The sequence below is a fragment of the Chironomus tepperi genome, unplaced genomic scaffold (assembly GCF_022539635.2).
Source record: "Chironomus tepperi strain 1889 unplaced genomic scaffold, CSIRO-AGI_Ctep_v1 contig_335, whole genome shotgun sequence".
NCBI classification, from domain to species: Eukaryota; Metazoa; Arthropoda; class Insecta; order Diptera; family Chironomidae; genus Chironomus; species Chironomus tepperi.
In genome coordinates, this window is record NW_027226457.1 from 143,164 (window position 1) to 162,558 (window position 19,395).

General features: G+C 28.7%; 3 protein-coding genes and 1 long non-coding RNA gene across 11 annotated transcripts in view; 3 read left to right on the plus strand and 1 right to left on the minus strand.

Moving 5' to 3' along the window:
- LOC139093404 (ankyrin-2-like) overlaps positions 1-8,734 on the plus strand; it is a 66,849-nt gene extending 58,115 nt beyond the window's left edge. For all 6 annotated transcript variants that reach the window (XM_070644114.1, XM_070644115.1, XM_070644116.1 and 3 more), the window contains 2 exons: positions 2,816-7,632; positions 8,697-8,734. In XM_070644114.1, coding sequence (XP_070500215.1) covers positions 2,816-7,530 — 4,715 coding nt within the window. In that variant the 3' untranslated portion in view covers positions 7,531-7,632; positions 8,697-8,734. The remainder of the gene's footprint in view (positions 1-2,815; positions 7,633-8,696) is intronic.
- Positions 8,735-10,529: 1,795 nt separating this feature from the next.
- Positions 10,530-15,276, plus strand: Rap1 (RAS oncogene family member Rap1). Of its 3 annotated transcripts, XM_070644135.1 has the most exons (6): positions 10,549-10,719; positions 11,518-11,857; positions 11,940-12,085; positions 12,605-12,841; positions 12,909-13,061; positions 13,165-15,276. In XM_070644135.1, exons 3-6 carry the CDS (start codon positions 12,011-12,013, stop codon positions 13,252-13,254), a joined length of 555 nt encoding a protein of 184 aa, XP_070500236.1. In that variant the 5' UTR covers positions 10,549-10,719; positions 11,518-11,857; positions 11,940-12,010; the 3' UTR covers positions 13,255-15,276. The 3 variants fall into 3 exon arrangements, with proteins under 3 accessions (XP_070500234.1, XP_070500236.1, XP_070500235.1); XM_070644133.1 differs by having other exon boundaries at positions 10,530-10,626; positions 11,518-12,085; XM_070644134.1 differs by lacking the exon at positions 10,549-10,719 and adding an exon at positions 11,150-11,289 and having other exon boundaries at positions 11,518-12,085.
- LOC139093413 (uncharacterized) lies at positions 14,374-16,059 on the minus strand. Its single transcript, XR_011544684.1, has 3 exons — positions 15,271-16,059; positions 15,052-15,194; positions 14,374-14,549 (listed from the first exon to the last, which is right to left on the minus strand). It is a non-coding gene; the product is annotated as an uncharacterized lncRNA (long non-coding RNA).
- On the plus strand, positions 15,826-19,234 carry LOC139093410 (putative fatty acyl-CoA reductase CG5065). Its single transcript, XM_070644130.1, has 6 exons — positions 15,826-16,037; positions 16,103-16,953; positions 17,304-17,426; positions 17,492-17,623; positions 17,690-18,884; positions 18,955-19,234. Exons 3-6 carry the CDS (start codon positions 17,363-17,365, stop codon positions 19,052-19,054), a joined length of 1,491 nt encoding a protein of 496 aa, XP_070500231.1. The 5' UTR covers positions 15,826-16,037; positions 16,103-16,953; positions 17,304-17,362; the 3' UTR covers positions 19,055-19,234.
- Positions 19,235-19,395: the final 161 nt, after the last annotated feature.

The window sequence follows — 19,395 nt, forward strand, 5'->3', positions numbered from 1 at the left end:
GCAGGCGACGATGATTTATTAAATTTTATACAAATTGAAGCGAATACTTTAGTTGATACGGTTTTAGATGAAAGCGTATCAATTGTTAATAATTCTAACACCAATCAGTCATCATTTAATCCTCCTACATCATCATCTCATGACATTGATTATGAAGATAATGATAATGATGAAGATGAACAACAACAAGAACGATTGAGCCGTGAAGTTTCTTGGGAAGAAAATAGTTTTGAACAACCACAACCACCGTCCCAATTGCCATTAATAAATATGAATGATAGTTTAAATATTATTTCAAACAAAAATAACAATAACTTCCTTTATAATGAACATGCACCTGTATCTGACGAGATAAGTGAAAACTTTGCAATCAAAAGTGATTATGATATAATTGTAAAATCTCCTACAATCGAGAGTATGTCGGGTAAATCATTTGAAGATGTTGATGATGAAATGAACTATACAGCAAATAGTGCGTTAATTGATGTTAGCTTAGACAATGTTAGCGCATTACATAGTATTGATAATATTTCAGCCACAAATATTACACCGACAATATCTGCTCATAGCTCAGATAAAACATTCATTGAGTATGTTGCTAAAAATGAAATAGAAAAAGAAGAAGAATTAGAAAGTGTTTGTGAACATGAGAATATTAAGGACATGGTTCAAGTTGAGGCTCAAAAATTAGTCGATGAAGTTTTACAAGAAAGTCTTCAAGTTATTAATCAAAATGAACAATTTTCAAATACTTTTTTAAATAAACAAGAGGAAGATCTTTATGAAGAAATTTCAAATGATAACCCAGCAATTGTTAGAAACATAGATGAACATAAACTGCATCGCGTTGAGCGTAAATTTGAACATTTGTCATCCGAAGTTCGAGATGATGATCCAGCAACAGTTGACGATCTTGTTAATAAAGATGATATTTCATTGTTGCAAACCGACTTTTCAAAAATCAGTTGGGATGAAAGCTTATCGGCAACAACTGGTGATTTAGCTTCAAGTACACCTGAAAATGATTTGCAAGACCCTCTCAATATTCCAGGTGATACATATAGATACCAACATAACAAATAGATTCAGATATATTGATTTTTATTATAATAAAACAAAAAAAAAATGTTATTGTTTGATATTTTTGGCAACAAAAACGATCTTAGTTCAAAAATTAGATTTGATAAAAATCACGCAAAAGCACATTTGTGCTACATTATTGTCTTGCAATTCATTCATAAAGTGTTCTAAATTTTATTGTTTCTTCTTCTTTGTATTTTTGAAAGTAAAATCGTAATAAATTAATTTTTTATGTTTTTATATTCGTTAATATTGTATCTACAAAGGTGTCCAGAATGTCGAAATATTAGCAACTTTATTCAAATGAAAAAAGAAACTTATAATACTAAACATATAATTTTCTTTATCTACTATCTTAACATGAAAATGGCAAGAATTTCCACGTTGTTGATTGAAAAGGAATAATACTTCATCGTCAAAAAAGATATAACCTCAAATCGTGTATTATAAATTTATTCAATGTTAAATTAAGTTTTATTTTGCATAAAAAACTTATATCTTCTATCTTTGTATGATAATTCTAACAAAATTCTATAACTTATGATAATTGAAAACTATTTATTTAGTTGTTGTTTAAATGTCAATTTATACAATTTTGTTTTAATTTTATGATGATACAAAGTATCTTACAAATTCTTTTTTTTTTTTTGTGTTAAAAATACCTTCTCCTTGTTTATTTTCCTTTAGAGCTTTCCGAATTGACATAGAGAAAAAGTTTTGAGCTCTTTAAAGTTGTCCATGTTAATTAATTCATTCATTCACAATTGGCAAAAAATCAGAATATTAAAATTTAAAATTATATGAAAAATTTAAAAGAAATAAAAATTAAAATGGGTGAGAAATGGTAACAAGAACATGATTCACACACAGCATGATTATTATTAAATTTTTTCATATGATTTACTTTTAAAGACTTTATTATTTATTATACTGTTAAATTCTTGATTTAATTGATATCGATGAAAAAATAAAGCGAGCATCTGAAATTTACATTATCGGGAAATTGCGACATTTCTAAGTTTGGAGTCTCAAAAAAGACCTAATATTTCAAGAACTTACGTTAGGAGGTCTAAAAAAATTTCAAAAATATCTGAAATTAAGAAAAAAATATTTTAATTTTGAGCTTAAACACATAAATTACGTGAGTAAAATGAGTATTGAACTTATTGTAAGAAGATTAATACAAAGTGGGATGAAAAGTATAATAGCAGATGGCCGCTTTATTAAAAAAATCATAAAAGTTCATTAAAGATTTTAATTTTGATGTTTTCAAATCATAAAAAATTTTCTAGTTGAATGGTAGAAATAACTTTGTAAAATTGAGTAGTTTAACCCGTTATTTTTTGCGCAATCTCATAGCAGGATTGTCTGTTATTTTCAAACCACGTATAGTTATACATTATTAACTGAAACTTTTGATTTTAAAAAAAACAGTAATTAAACATGAAATCCCATTCAATTAAAAAAAAATCTTTATAAAATATTATTTTTTTCAATTTTTAAGATGATTTGTAAATTATATTTTTTTGTTCTTTCAAAATATATTATATGATTTAAAAATCTGTTCAAATTTTTGTAGTTTTATTTGCCTCTAAGTTTTCATTTCGTTATTTCTTTCAATCATTATTTAAAGTAACTTCTCTTAGTTTCATGAAAGAATTTTAATTTGAAAATTTGCAAATTTTCTTCTCTTATGTTTATTTGTTATTTTCGTTTCACCGAATTTTCATTCTAGAGTTACATAGTCACCAAACTACTTCTTCAAGCATAATATCAACAGAAGCAAGACAAATACCTAAGCCAACACCACGTCTGAATAAATCAGCAACTAATGATACTTATAATTCGTCAATATCATCACAAGTTGATGACACCTCAACATCAAGTGCAAGTCACACATTGAAATCTGATATTGAATCTGAAATCTCTGATGATCATGTTACTCCGGCTAAAATGGACGATCAAAGTTTTAAACAGAAAAAACAATTTTGGGAGAATTTCGATCATCCAATTTTACCAGCTCCCATACCACGTCCACGAATTGCAAAATCTCAAAGAGATTCAAAAGATTCATTTGAAACAGAAACAAGTAGTTTACGTTCTTCAAAAGATATCTCAAAAGATGAAGAAGAACGATTGGAAGATGAGAGTTTTCCAATATCCGATCGATATGATTCAGATGCCTCGGAAAAGGCAGTTGTAGTACCGATTCAAAAGAAAATTCTTATTACTGATATGGATAAAATTGATTCTTTTGAACCGTCAGAAACGGATGATGATGGTGCAAAGTTTTACATTGGTGAATCTAGTACAAATGTTATAAGAAAGAGTGCAAATGAGAAAAGAGCAGATTTTGCTTTTGACAATCATGGATATGAGTTCTCCATTGACACAGATGAATCTACAAGACATCATAAACGAGAAGTTGAAGACTTTATTCATCAAGATATACAAATTTATGATGATTCTTTATTAAGTAAAAATACAAATGAAGCTCATTTGGTGGCACACTCAATTGGAGATGAAATGGACTCAAAAATGGATTTAATTTTAGATGAAAAGAGTGAATTTGAAATGTCTGAGAAACTTTCAAGACAACAATCAGAGGAATTTGATTCAGCTTCAGTTGCGATAAAACCACCTGTTATACATTCACCTATTAAAAATGAGACTATTCTGGAAACGGAAAAACCTCTAGAAATGCCTGAAGAACACATAACAATTGCAAAGGCTAGTGCAGTTGAGGTTTTAAAAGATTCTGCTGAGCCAAAAAAATTCATGAGGTTTGAAAATTTACCAGATCTCCAGGCATCAAAGGAAAGTTTTCGACTTGACACAACTAATAAAAATACAGAAGAAGAAATTGAAAAAACTTTAGAGGAAGTTGAAGATTCTTTATCTGCTGTTCAGGAAGAGTTAATAGAGGTAGTAAAAGATGGAAAGTTAATTAAACAATCCCCAAGTGAATTCGAAATTAAGATTCTTCCTGACCTAAAATATCCCGCTAGTATTCCAGAGCAAGAAGAACTTCCTGATACACCAAAAAAAGAACAATGTATTAAAATAAAGGAACCTGAAAAGTATGAGAAGCCAAAACAATCAGAAACTGAAGAATCTCAACTTTCATCCAATGAGGATTCGTTTAATAAATTAGATGTAACACATCGACAAAAATCTAAATCAACTTCGAATCGATGGTCAGCGACTGATATTGAATCAAGTTCAGAAAGCCATTATCAAAGTTTTGAGAAAACAGATAGTAGACCATTATCGTCTGACATAGAAAATCTAGCTCCTTACCAATCATCTGAATATGAAACAGCTCATGGACAATCGATTGTATCAGGATCTACAACATTAGACTATCAAAGTGCTGTTAGTACTTTGAATTCGCGAGATAGCATGAAAAGTCTTGATTCAGAAAGTTCAGGAAATTTAGCAAGTATTGAGACATCAGAAGCTTCAGAAACACTTGTTCCAAGTACAATGGAAGAATGTGATGAGGCTCTACTTACTGATGTCATTGCACACGAGTTGGAATCAGATGAAAAAGATAGTAGATTTACAAGTCTAGAATCAGAAACACTTACAAAATCTGAAGACGATGTTTCTTCATCTATTCCTCATAGTATGAAACGTTCACACGAAATGCACTTCTCAGAAGTCTCTGATCCAATTACAAAGTTTGAAGAAACTTTGGGAAAAAGCGTTGAAGATTTAAAATATGGCAGTTGGGAAGAACCAAAGTTTGGTTCAAGTTTAGAGGAAGGTAGCATTTTATCAGTTTCAATATCCAGCGCATCAAATCTAGAGACTATGGTTGAAATTCATTCAGATCATGCAGACCAATTGATGGGATCGTTAGTTGGAAGCTATGATAGTGCAAAAATTTTTACATCATTTACTGATGATGCAGCTGGGACTACATCACTTGAGTTTGACAGTTCAGTGCCCGAAATTGAAACCAAATTAATGGCATCGTCGAAATGTCAAGAAGATGATCAGAATAATGTAAGTAATGACCAAATAGCGATGACTGAAGAATCTGAACCAACAAAAAAACGTGGACACAAAAGAACAGATAGCACAAGTGTTTTTGCAAGTGGTTTTGTAAAAGCTGAAAGTAAGGAGTCAGGTTCTGATTCATTTGATGAAGATATAATATTACATGAGGATTCTTCAGATGTTATATCTTCAGAAAAAGATGAAACTCATGGGGAGTCTTCAGATTCCGAATATGATCGATATGAATCTGAATATGCTAGAGCTTATCGATTACCAATCTCTTCTCAATCAAAATCTAAAGGAAAAGAAAATGTCAAGGAAACCATAGATGAAAAAAAATTCTCATCCCCGGGTCATTCAATCATTGAAACAATCGTTGAAGATGTTCATGAAGAAATTGAACAAATTAGCGATCATTTGACTGATTATAAGAAACCTCAAGATTATGAAATTCCTAATATTGAAGTCACGCATGATTTGATTTTAAATGAAGAAGAAATTTTATTGGATTCGAGTGAAACAACTACACAAAATATTCAGTATGCTAAACAAGTTGAATATAAAATGTCTGAAGAAGAGTATCAAGAACTTCTTGAAAAAAAATATGCATCAAGGCTTGCTGATATGACAAAAACATATGATGATAATATCTATGATGAACAACAACCATCACCAGGAAGCGATTCATTTGAAATGTTAAATGAACCAGACATTTCAGATGAATTTGTAATAATTGAAGAAGTTGCAAAAGAGGCTCATGAATTTGATCAGGAAGGAAAAAGTGTATCAATTCAGAGTATAGGAAAGAAATATATCACAAAGCATGATGAAGAAATGGAAAAATATGTTGTAAAATCAGCACCTGCAGCAACAGATGCAGGTTCGTTTGCTGCGGGATTTGAATTTGAAGAATCACCACCACAAGATGATGATAATGGTGATGAACCATTAAGAGGAAATGGATATTCATTAGAGGGAAGGAAAGGATGGGTTGAAATGAATCTTTCAGACCCAGCAAATTTAAGATATCCATATGATTTGGAACCAAGAGGTGTTCTTGAGGATATCAAAGAAGAAGATACAGACTTTGAAGTAGGAAGCAGTAGAATAAGTAGTTTTAAGGATTCATATTCTAGTACACCAGATTATGATGCCCTTGTTAGGAAGTTTCATTCACGTGAACATGACAATTTATCAATGAATAGTTTACAAGAATTTGAAAATTTAGAGAGAGTAATTTCTCTAGAAAACCGACAAAAACATTCTCAAAGTTCTCAGGAATCTCTCAGTAATGGTAGTTACCCAAAACGAGGAGTGGCAAAAAGTATTCATGGTGATGATATTAGTTTGTCAAGCTTAAAAGAATTTGAAGGATTAGAAAATGCATGCTTAGAAGCACATTTATTAGAAATTAGGGCAAAAGAAGAAGCTGCATTGCTTTTATCAAGATCAGATGATTCAAATAATTCAGGAAGCTCAACTGGAGCAAAATCTAGCCCTAAAACAGCTTCTTCATCGCCAGGAGGAAAAGTTCAACAACAAATAATAACTTCTGTTACAACGACGACTGTTGTTAAAGGAAGGCAATCATCTCAAATGGAACAGCAAATGGCAAATGAATTTCAAAAACTTCAACAAAGAGCTCAAGAAATAATGGAGGATAAAAGTATTAGCATTATGGAAACATCCACAGATAGCTTAGAAGAAAAGGCACCAAAGCAAATTTATGATAGAACATCTTCACAGCATGTTAGCAGTGATAGTTTAGATAAAGATTTAAAAAGTGCCGATCCAATGACTAGCAGTGTAGATTCTATTGAAATGTCTCGTGGTGGAGGTGAACGCACAGGAAAATCGTCAGATGTTGATTCAATCGAACAATCTTCACCAATAAAAAAACGTAGTGATAGCATTGATTCAATAGATTTGCAAATTGCTGCATGCTCTTCAACAAAAATTGAAAAGGACAGTTTCGAAGATATAATGAATTTTGAGCTAAGTAATGAAACTGGATCAAGCTCTAAGAAGGTAATAACTAAAACACTTACTGGAACAGATGGCCAAACTGTCACAACAACTATTACATCTACAACTGTTCGATACGATATGCCACAGCAAAAGGACATTTCAAGCGATTCACTTAACGTTCGTACAGAGCCAGATATGTTGTTGACGAGTACAGAAAGCCTTGAAACCAGTTCAACTGCTACAAATGCTACCTATCAAAATGAAACAGATTCACAAATGTCTGGAAGTATTACGAGCTGTGGATCAACTACAATGATTGAAATGGATCCAATTACTTCATACTTTTCTCCATCGTCATCCACGCACCATATAACAAGTACTACAACGTCGACAACTACTTACTCTAATCTTGAAAGTGACTTGTCTAATGATGACTTTAAACCAATCTCCTTTACTGTTAAAAAATCAAATCAGTAAAATTTTCAAATGTAAATTTTAATCAAAAAGTATTATAAACATTCCTCTAATTGTTTCTGGCTGATTCTGTTATATCCAATAGAGCCTATTACATTTTCGCAGGTAGATTACAATCTATATAAGATATCACCATTTTTTTTTTAAATTAAACTATATAATTTATTTTTGACGTATACCTTTATCATATCCTTTAATATTAGTAATGCATTATAAATTTAGATGTCACTATTTGGAGAATGAAAGAATCTAAATTAGAAACCAGAAAGAGCTCAAAACTATTTATTCTTGTTCTACTTACTCTTTTGAATGTGTATGCTTGACATTATAAATAATATAATAGTCGTTATAATCTGTCTGTCCGATCGTTTGAACGATGTATCCCCGCTAAAATAAGTCCCGTTTGCTTTTTTTTAAATATCAATCAAAAGAAATTAAATTATTATTTTTTAAGTCATGATACAAAGGAACTATACTAATGTGCTATAAAGTAAATCTAGTTTTATTTTTTTTTTTTAAGTTAAAAATTTTGTCAAATGGTTGTTGATAAAACATGCTAGACAAAAATAATTGATCAAACCTTAAATGTAGTAATAACTGTATAGGCTTTATTTATTTAATTTTATTTTCTTCCTAAAAGTTTACAAATTAATATTTTATAGTAGAATGTACGATTAACTACATTTAGTTCCTCAAAAAAAAAAAAAATGCATTTGAAGTCAATGAATTTGAATGAGCTTTACTTTGATGTGTTAAAAATAATCAATAATCTATTTTTGGAATGAATTATTTTTGTCAAAAAAAAGTTGCATAATCAAAATTAAAGGAAATTCTATCTCATGTGATTAAGATTGCGGATTGTAGATTCAAAATTTTCTTCGTGGAAAAAGATTAGTCTGTATTTCTTTTTTGGTTTTTAAATTCAATTTCATTTTCATTTTACATCCTTGGTCTTTCACAATTTCGTTTTGCGCACTATTTGAATAAACGAGAACTGAAAATCTCCGTCTTTCACTATTTTTAATGCATGCCAAAATGCTTATTTAAATGTCTTTGTGTCATTACCTATAAAAAGATTTTTTTTTCATATACACAAGATCATAAGAAAAATTAATTTCCTATTATAAAATGTCTAATATATTTTCTTAAACTAATTTCATACTAAAAAGCCGAGGAATCTGGATATGAAAAGGAAAAGATGCAAAGCGTAAGTGGTTTTAAATTGATTTATATACATAGCTAATTAAATTTGTTTTAAATTACAGAAAACAACAGAAAAGGAAGATTAATTTAGAAACAACAAGATTCTTGCATTTGGGAGATAAGGCATCAATTTTTTCAAATTGATATTTGAAACATTGTCAAACATCTGAGAAAAAACAAAAAAGAAATATTAAAAATTAACAATACATTATATTTGCTTTTAATATCAAAAACATATAGCTGATTCATCACTTTTAAGCTCAATGTGTTTATCCCTGTGCTATGATAAAAAAAATATTCGCTTCCATTGAATTGAAAATCAAAAATGAATTGGGAAATTTTCATTATGACGGCTTTTGTGCTTTGAACCAAATTTAATAATGAATTAAAGAAATAACATTTAAAGAACTTCAAAAATATTTGATAAAAATTTCCATTAAAATGCTTAAAAACAATGATCATTTTTAAAATAATTCAATGCTACTATTTGTGAAACTGAATGACTAAAGAGTCAGAGAATAACTCCATTTATGTCTCCTTAAATTAATATGCTTTAATTTCTTATTTTGCAAATTTTTATTTAAAAACTTTAAATTTTTTTTTTAAATGAGAAATCTCTTATTAAACTTGGCCGTTCTAATTAAAAATTGGACGTAATTTATTCTCCATTTAATAATAATTTATTCTTTACTTATATATCTCATAATAAAGCATGATATTCAACATAAATTAATGTTATGCAGGAATATATTTGAAAAGTAAGTAACTTGCATACAGTTGAAAAAATGAAGATAGAGCTTCATTTAAAATCTCTTTATTTAAAAGAATTGTTTAAAAATTTAATTTTTGATTAATAAAACTTAATATTCAGAAAAATTATAAAATATTATAGATATAATATGAGGAATATGCTAAAAATGTTTTGCGTTTAACAAAAGAAAATACCTATTGCTTAATAAAAAAAATAAAATTCTTTAAAGAGAAAAAAGGTTTATTTTATTTCTTTCAAATTTATTATTCAATTAGTTACCTAAATATTAGTTTTAAATAATTTCAGATGACAGATAGATTTTTTGAGCTGATGAAGTGATATTCACTCAACTTATACGCTCTGCACATTGACAAGACACGAGGATTTCAATAAGATTTGATGCATTTTGCAACAAACCAAATCACAGATGCTGTACCTACATAGTTTCAAAAGTAATAAACACAAAAAATGGTTTCATAAAAGCTTAAGTAATTGAAAAAATTTATTCAATAAACAGTGCTCGTAAATGTGGCTGGATAGGTCACAAACTTCGAAAGTGGGAAAGTGTTGGAGCTAGGGAGGGACACAAGCTTGTTATATCATTTTGTTTGGAATCCACAAGTACGCCCTGGTGCTCCAAAAGCAGCATGGCGTAGAACGGTATTGAAGGAATGCCAGTTAGATGTCAAAACTGAGAATTTGTACAACCTTTGAAATTCGACCAGCAACAAAGCCTGATAGAAATCCTTTTGTAGCAACCTTGGCTAAAAGTCGGAGTTTGGTTCCAGTAAGTAAGTAAGTAATACAATAAACACATGAATAATAATATTTTTTATCACGTTTTGCCATTTAACGGATTTCCAAAAATGTAGGAATACAAATTTTTAAAAACTTTGAAATTTCGTAATATTTTAATAAAACTGAAGTAAGTAAGCTGTCTGAAAATGAAGATAATTAAATGAAATCAATATCAGATTAAATTTGGGAACACACACTAACTGTGTCATTAACAATTCGATCAACGGTTATTCTGTTTTTGAATCCACTTTGTTCACAGAACACAATTTTTTTTACTGAACGCACTCCAAAAAGTGAAGAAAAAGAAACGAAAATAGTTTTGTGAATTAATTTTAGCTGTTTCTGGCGTAAGTGACTGCAATTAATAAGATATAAACAAATAAATGCAAAGAGTAGTGGATAATTAATTGGATTATACTAAATTAGGGTGCATAAATAGTGTAAGTTTTGTATTGAACGATAATTTTTAAAGCGTTCTTTTTTTCGCAAGCTGAATATTTAAGATGACTAATTTTGTGCTTTAAATCCTCACTGGATCTTAAAAATATCTCAAAATATCAATCAGTATGTATATTAAACTAGTTTTTTGAGTGATAAAAAACGAATAAATGCAGAAAAATGTGGGAAATAGGACAGAAGTGAAATAAAATAGCCCTCATAAAATATGATAAAATGAAGAAAGAAATGCATGTAATGGAATCAAGTGAGTGAGGAACAGTAAGGGAAAATTCCAAAAAATTAGTTTACTTAATAAATGCTTCGTCAATTGTTTTTTGTATAGTTTTTTTTTATTTTACGGCATAAATTAACATTTTTTGTGTGTATTATTGAAATCATTCTGTTAGGAGCGGGCGGCGTATAATAAGAGAGAAGAGCAGAAAATAAGTTGAGTTTTTAGGGCGTGTGAGACAATAATGCTTCAATTCGATAGTAATTTTCATAAGAATCATTTCCGGTTTATGTTAGTTGATAAGTCGTTGCATGCATAAATTTCTTCATCCTTTTGGCCAGTACGTATGACTTGTGTCTACTATATTCATCTCGTTTCTTTGTGTTTTCTTATTATTTTTAACGAGTGACATCATCAATACTTAACTTTAGCTGAGTTTGGCTTAAACTTACTTACATTATTTTAAGCTTATTTGCAATTACATATTACGACCAACAAACGTTTTATAAATATATACATCAAAAATAGTATTACAAGAGCAAATTCTTTTTCTAATATTTACTTCTAGGCGTGGAATACTTTGTGTACACACATTGAATAGTAACAGAGGAAAAAAGTTGTCGAGTTGCGAGAGTGGTTAAGTGATAGGCAATTCCAGAAAAGAGAGTGAGAACGCTAAGTGGCTTCAAGCAATTGCCGGAAGTCTTGTACAGTGCATACATAAAAAAATTGTAATTTATAATCTCATAAAAGGAACTAAATTGCCATATAAGGCAATAATTAGTGACGTTTAAAAAAAGAAGCCTCAACATTGTGTGACTCATCTTTGCATCGCTCGCTTACTTCATTTGTACTGAATCGCAAAGGAAAATCGCATACGGCGAAATTCTCTTGATTCAGATTTCAACGTAAGGGATCAATTTTTAATTCATCTCTCGCCTTTGCATTATTTCACGTGATATCTCTTTTTAAACTAATTTACCGTCCTAGCACTAAAAAGTGCAAGGCGTATCTTTCTGCGGCTGCCAAGACACACTTAAAAATCTGCCAAAATTTCGAGAATGCGTGAATATAAAATTGTTATCCTGGGCAGTGGAGGGGTTGGTAAAAGTGCCCTAACAGTTCAATTCGTTCAGGTATGTAATTAATTGTTTTTGAATCCATTAAATTAAAAAAAATTATTTATCTGCTAATTTATTGGCAATAATAGCACATTTAGTCAAATGGTTTTTGTAATGCAAACGAAAGAGAAAATGTGATAAGAGTGACATTAAATATAATTTCTGAATATAATGCTTGTTTCACGTCTTATTTTTCTATACATTACATATCTCAGTCATGAGGAAGAAATTTAGAGATGCTCGTAAAAAAGTATAAAGTGTTATACTTGTTTTCTTTGTGTTTCCTATTATCATTTTTTTTTTAATTTTCCTCTTACTATCAATCAACTTAGTACGTTGGCATATGGTATTGATTTAATATACCCTATTCTGTTGTGTATATGTGATTGAACTTTAGACTCCTTGTTTAATGCATTTGCAAAAATAGTCAGTAAGATAGCCAATGCAATCAGTTGATTGATGCGCATATCTCTACATTGATAAGTATATTAAATAATTATTAATCTTATTTTAAAAATGATATCATGCTTACAGGGTATTTTTGTTGAAAAATACGATCCAACAATAGAAGATTCGTATAGAAAGCAGGTGGAAGTAGATGGTCAACAATGCATGCTTGAGATTCTTGATACAGCTGGAACAGAGCAGTTTACAGCCATGAGAGATTTATATATGAAAAATGGACAGGGTTTCATCTTGGTGTATTCAATAACAGCGCAATCAACATTTAATGACTTACAAGATCTTCGGGAACAAATTTTGAGGGTTAAGGTAAATAAATTTTAAAATTACTTGTTTCATTGATACTTTACAATATTCTTTTATTTTAAATTTCAAGGACACTGATGATGTTCCAATGGTTTTGGTTGGCAACAAATGTGATTTGGAAGATGAGAGAGTAGTTGGAAAGGAGCTAGGTAAACAGCTTGCACAACAATTTAATTGCTCGTTCATGGAGACATCCGCCAAAGCAAAAATTAACGTTAATGATGTAAGTAATTGAATTTGTAACGAATTAATATTTTAACGCACCATCTCACCTTACAATAATTTCTTTCCTTTTGTTTTCTTTACTCTCAAATCTTTGTTTTTAGATATTCAATGATTTAGTTCAGCAAATAAACAAGAAATCACCGGAAAAGAAGCAGAGCAAGAAGAAAAAATCATTATGCACTTTGCTATAAAGTAAATATATGTATGAAACAACAAAACAGTAACATCAACAACAACAATAAAAATCATGATGAGCAGAAAGAAAAAAAAATAATTTTTTTCGCGAAAGCGCATTAAACATGAGCATTAAAACACACATACACATTACACACTTATAAATATATAAGGAAAACATTTACATTACATTCTATTTTAAAAAGTGAAAAAAGTAAAAAACTTAAGTGGGCATAAATGAAAAAGTTTATTTGCTAAATAGATTTTTGTTGAATAGGAGCTAGCCGATGGAAAACGTAGAAACTTTTCGACGACAAGCAAATAAAAATGTGTCAACATTCTTATTCATTATTATTATTCTATTATTTTAACTATTTTATGTAAAGAATATTTCTTCCTTTAGCATTTCCTCGCCTTTTTCTACTTATATTGTGTTTATGGTTGGTATCATTGCGTCAATCTCCTTCATTTAAATGCAAAACTTAAAAGTCGTTTATCTTTTACTAAGTTTTTTTTTCATATTCACTTCGAGATTTGTTTGTAAAGTCATGTGCCGTTGATAAGATATAATATTCTCGAAGAAAATTTATGACGAAATTAATGAACTTGATTATGGTCGATGATATCAAACACGCTTATATTATTACAAAAATAACAATTTGGCTAATTAAATGGAATTGCTTAACTTTTATTTTAAACTTCTTAACTCTGCTTTTCTTATTTCAATCATCATTTGTATTATCAGTATCATACAAACATAGTAGATAGAGTAACGATTCATTTGAATCCATTAAATGTCTTGCACTACAATCCATTCCTATTTTATGCTCTAACATTTTTAAAAAAATGATTTTTCCTGGTTTAATAATTTTCTTTATCAAATGTGCCAGCTATTAATAAGAACATTTTGAAATATGAATTTTCTTCAGTCTCAAATGTGAGACAATTCATCCCCATTCTCGGTTTAAATAGTTTCTTCTTATTTAAAAAAAATGAATAATTACCAAGAATTTGTCAAAACATGATGACAAAAGTTTTAAAAAATAATGATGAATATATATGATAATGATGATTGTTCAATATTTTTTTATACCTAAAAATGAAGATAAAACTACTAGTTTAATTTTTTTAACTGAACTGTCTTTAAAATTACTTCTAAATATTACATAAACAATATTGATTAAATTAAAAAAAAAAAAACATGTGAAAAATTGCGAAAAATGTTCTTTGTAATGTTATTTAATAAATTGATGTTTAATCAAGTCTTTCTTATGTCGCACATGATAATTTCTTTTTTGAAAAGGGATGACGCCTGCAAATAAAAATGGATTATATATTAAAATTGAATATAAAAGTTGAATACGAGATGAATATTTCAAAAAAAAGAAATTCATTTAAGAATGCAAGAATTTTGAAAAATTTCTAAACCTAGTTGTTAAAAGAACTTTTTAATTTATGCTTCTAAAAAATGAAAATTTCACCTGCAAGTTTTCAACTATTGAAGCACTAGTTTTTCAACTAATGATCGTGAACTTAAAGCTTTACAATTTTCTGAATTAAATCATAAAAATTCAAAATTGTAGGCTTCTCTTTTGTCTATACCATCAATCTTTAGAAAAGTGTAGTAAAGTTTTTAGCTCACGACGAGGCTTCATAAGTCGATTTGCTACACAGAATTATAGATTTATTTGATTTTTTTTGCAAATTTGTGATCAAGTTTCACAACTGAAAATTTTTCCTCATCAAAAAATTGCCTTTTAACATAAGAATTTCCTTCTTTTTGTTACTTGCTCTTATTTTATAATTTTTCTTACTTAAATCATATTGAAAGATTTTCTTTTTTTATAATTTTTAATTTTACTGGATTATTTGTCTTTCAAAATGTATATTTTATGATTATGGTGATTGCATTTCCTCTGTTTCGTATGTAAAACAGTATTTGATAATGAACATGAACCTGATAAATATGAAAGAGAAAAAAAAATCATATGGAAATGATGAAAAGTTTATTGAATAAAAACTGCTATTGAAACCTTTAATATTGGCTTTATATTCCCTTTTCTTTCACAACTCCTGACTTTTTTCGATCTTACTATTTTTTTACTTTTTTTGTTATTTGATCTTCCTTATTATCTATGTATCTATCAGTGACAATCTTCTCCAACAAAATGTGAAAAATATTTTTATTAATAACGATCAAATCGGATGTAAAGGCAAAGGTGTATGGAAATATATAACACTACAGTCCAATTATTACAATCGACGAAATATAAAAACAACTAGCAATTTGTTTGATGGCGGATATTATAGTATCCATTATATATTGGAATAGAAATTAACAAAAAATGTGGTAAGATGCATGAAAGAAAACATTTAGTATCCTAAAGAAATCATATATGATAAAATAGAATTAGTGATTCCAACAATAGACATGTAACGATACAAATATTAACAATTTACTTTGAATTAAAAGAACAAAACAGAAAGATATTTTCATTGTTGTAGTAACAGAAAAGTTTAAGCTTTAAGCATTAATAAATAAAAATTATAAGAAATCCGATTTAAAACATTTTTGAATTTTAGTGAAAATTTTCAACTCGCAACAACCACACAAGTGTTATGCAGCATATTAACACAATTTAACAATTTGTCAATGAAATATCAAGAATTTTTAACTTAATTCAAACAGGCTGTTCTGCTACGTTCAAAAATCAACAAATAGATAACACACTATAAAGAAGTCTACAATCCAAACATAGGCAAATTTAGTTTAATCAACACTAAGTGAAAGAAAAACGACGTAAAAAGCAAATCACTTTTTAGATATAACATAAACATCAATATAACGTTATCTTCACCTTGTAGATCTGTCAAATTCAAACAAATACAAATTAGGAATGTCTCACACATTGATCACGTATTTATGGAAACGACGATGAAATGAAAAAAACACAGCTGAATCTTAATAGCAAATTAATAGTGTTCAATCAAGTTTTAAAGTTTTAGTCGCACTTCTCTAAAATAATTAAAAACTCCAGGAAAATTTGTTCTTCAATAGAATCTACATGACAAATAATTTCAAAAACTACAGAAAGAATTGAAATTGATTGGGGTGTGACAAGACAATTAGTCATAATGAAAAAATTTCTTGTCTGTAGATCAAATCCAATAAAATTTATTGAAAAATCCGATAAATCAGATAAACATTTCATAATTTATTGTAAGGATTTGAAAACAGTGTTTGAAGCATGGCATGATCATATTGATTCTACAGTAAAAAAAATTACAATCAATAACTTTACAAATGATCCAATAATCTCAATAAACCCTAATTTAATATCAAATTTAACAGTAAGCACCAGCATTAAAGAGTTAAATTTTAATTGCTATACACATGATTATTGGCTGACACTTGTACTTTCATTGTGTCCCAATGTACAGAAGTTACAATTTTACAAGTTAACAAAAGAGAAATTAAAGCATATAGCTGAGAACCTTGAATATGTCACACATATTAAATGCTTTTATTTAGAAAATGACGTTATCGACTTCTACAAAGATTTGATTTCGCACAGGAATGATATAAATTCGGAAATAAAAATTAATTAAATTAAATTGACCTAGTTATAATGATACAATAAATTTTAAATAATCTTAAGTTGCGAAATAAACAAGATGATGCATTTTCGCTTATTAACATCAAATAATGCTTTAAGGTGAGTTCATGAGTATTAAACTTTTCGTTTATTCATAGTCTTATGAATTATTATTAATGGTTCGGATGCATAAGAAAAGTGCTTCAGTTTACTTTTTGACGTTGAGAAAAACAGTTCATCAAGAAATAATTCACTTACATAAATTAAGGATATCTTTTCATGCATATAACTCGAAATTTTAAAATCTCCTTGAACATTTTGTGAGTAGATAAGCAAATTATTAGTAATGAATACTATTAGTAAAGTGTTAATTGATAGTAAATTTGCTTGAAAAGAGACTATAAAGCATAAGAGTGACATTTACGTGATAACCTGCGTGATAATTAATAATATTTTGTTTTTACTATAAGGGCATTCCAAAATCAACCAAACAGACATCAAAAAGAAACGATATTATCTTGCATTGACAATGTCGAATTCGGAAATTTCAAAATTTTATGTCCAAAAAAATATATTTTGCACAGGTGCAACAGGTACTAAATATAAAAGTTTTTTCCTTAATGAGAATTAAATTAATATTGTTTTATTTCTATTGCAGGCTTTATGGGAAAAGTTCTAATTGAAAAGTTACTAAGAGATTGCGGAGAACTATCTAAAATCTATATTCTTGTTAGAACCAAAAAAGGTGTTAGTCCACAACAGCGCTACGAAAAGTACATAAATGACGTTGGTAAGTGGAAAAATTGAAATTTACCTTTTTCAAGTGATAGGTCATAAAATAATATATTCCTGTCAGTTTTTGATAGAATCAGATTAAAAAATCCTGATCTATTTAAAAAGATAAAAGTTATCAAAGGAGATGTTACACTAAATAATCTTGGTTTAGATGCAAATGATGAAGAGGAATTGAAAGAAAATGTTAATTTAGTGTTTCATTGTGCTGCTAATGTGAGGTTCGATTTAACACTAAAAGAAGCTGTCAACTTTAACTTGAATGGAACTTTTAGTGTTTTACGTCTTGCTGAAAAAATGAAAAATCTTCAAGTATTTGTTCATGTATCAACAACATATTGTCACTGCAAGGAAAATGTATTAGAAGAACGATATTACAGTGCAACTGAAAATCCTTTTGGTATAATGGAAATGGTAAAGACATTAAACGATGAGACATTAGAATATATTACACCGAAATTATTAAATGATCTACCAAATACTTATGCATTAACAAAAGGATTAACAGAAAATTTAGTCCATTCGTTTAATGGAAAATTTCCAATAGTGATTGCAAGACCATCAATTGTAACAGCCGCGTGGAAGGATCCACTACCAGGTTTTGTTGAAGGTTTGAATGGTCCAACAGGTTTGCTAGTAGCTGGTGCAAAAGGCGTTCTTAGATCAATGCATTGCAATCCAAATTATCCATCAGAGTCAATACCAGTTGACATAAGTATTAATTGCATTATTGCTCTTGCACATAAAAAGTCAATTACGGATGATAAAGATGTGCTTTATTGTAACATGACAAATAATGGTACAAATCCAATCACATGGGGTGAATCTTTAGAACTTGGAAAAAAGGCATTTTATGAATATCCAATGAGTATCGCACTTTGGTACCCAGATGGCTCTATTAAATCCAACTATTTTGTTCATTTATGGTGTGTGATATTCTTTCATTACCTTCCTGCTTATTTCATCGATGGGCTCCTCTTTATAACAGGAAATAAACCATTTTTAGTTAATGTCCAAAAACGTATTAGTCAAGGACTAAAAATTCTTCAGTATTACACGACAAGAAAATGGACATTTGAAAATGAAAACTTTAAAAAGTTGACCAGTGAAATGAATGACATCGATAAAGAAATATTCTACTGTGATATGTCAAAAATAAATCACGAAGATTATTTTCGTAATTATGTATTTGGTATCAGACAGTTCATAGTCAAGGAGAAACCAGAGCAATTAAACAATGCACGTTCAATATTACGCAAGTATGTATTACATTAAATTAAATTAATTAAACACTATTTTGCAATCTATATAAATATTGTTTTTATACAGATTGTACATTTTGGATCGAACAGTGACATGTGTCTTGTACGGTATGCTTATGTTATGGATATATAATTATTTTTGTCAATTTTTCTACACAAAAATTTAATTTTTGTCCAAAATTTTATTTTTTTCTTCTACTATGTAATAAAACAGAGTAAATTTTCATATATTTGCATAAACATTTATATAAAAACTTTTATGAACATGTATTTTTTTGTAAATTTTAGTCGTATTTCAATAAGATTGAAACAAATAAAATTATTTATCAGTTTAAAGGAAAGTATTAGAGGATGGCAATTGAAAACCATTTATTCTTAAATTTAAAATTAATTCCGGCTAGCATTTAATGTTTAATAATAAATGCACTACAAAGTATTTGGCTATCTTAATTTATTAAGGTAAAAAATTTTGCTATTTGGTGGTGGTTTTTATTAAAGTACAACAATT

What these genes read in the sequence shown, in the direction of transcription:
- Rap1 (XM_070644133.1), top strand. Translation starts at nt 12,011, where the DNA reads ATGCGTGAATATAAAATTGTTATCCTGGGCAGTGGAGGGGTTGGTAAA. An exon ending in TAACAGTTCAATTCGTTCAG is followed by an intron (nt 12,086 to 12,604) that starts GTATGTAATTAA and finishes TCATGCTTACAG; the next exon opens with GGTATTTTTGTTGAAAAATA. An exon ending in AACAAATTTTGAGGGTTAAG is followed by an intron (nt 12,842 to 12,908) that starts GTAAATAAATTT and finishes TTAAATTTCAAG; the next exon opens with GACACTGATGATGTTCCAAT.
- LOC139093410 (XM_070644130.1), top strand. Translation starts at nt 17,363, where the DNA reads ATGTCGAATTCGGAAATTTCAAAATTTTATGTCCAAAAAAATATATTT. An exon ending in ATTTTGCACAGGTGCAACAG is followed by an intron (nt 17,427 to 17,491) that starts GTACTAAATATA and finishes TTTCTATTGCAG; the next exon opens with GCTTTATGGGAAAAGTTCTA. An exon ending in GCACGTTCAATATTACGCAA is followed by an intron (nt 18,885 to 18,954) that starts GTATGTATTACA and finishes GTTTTTATACAG; the next exon opens with ATTGTACATTTTGGATCGAA.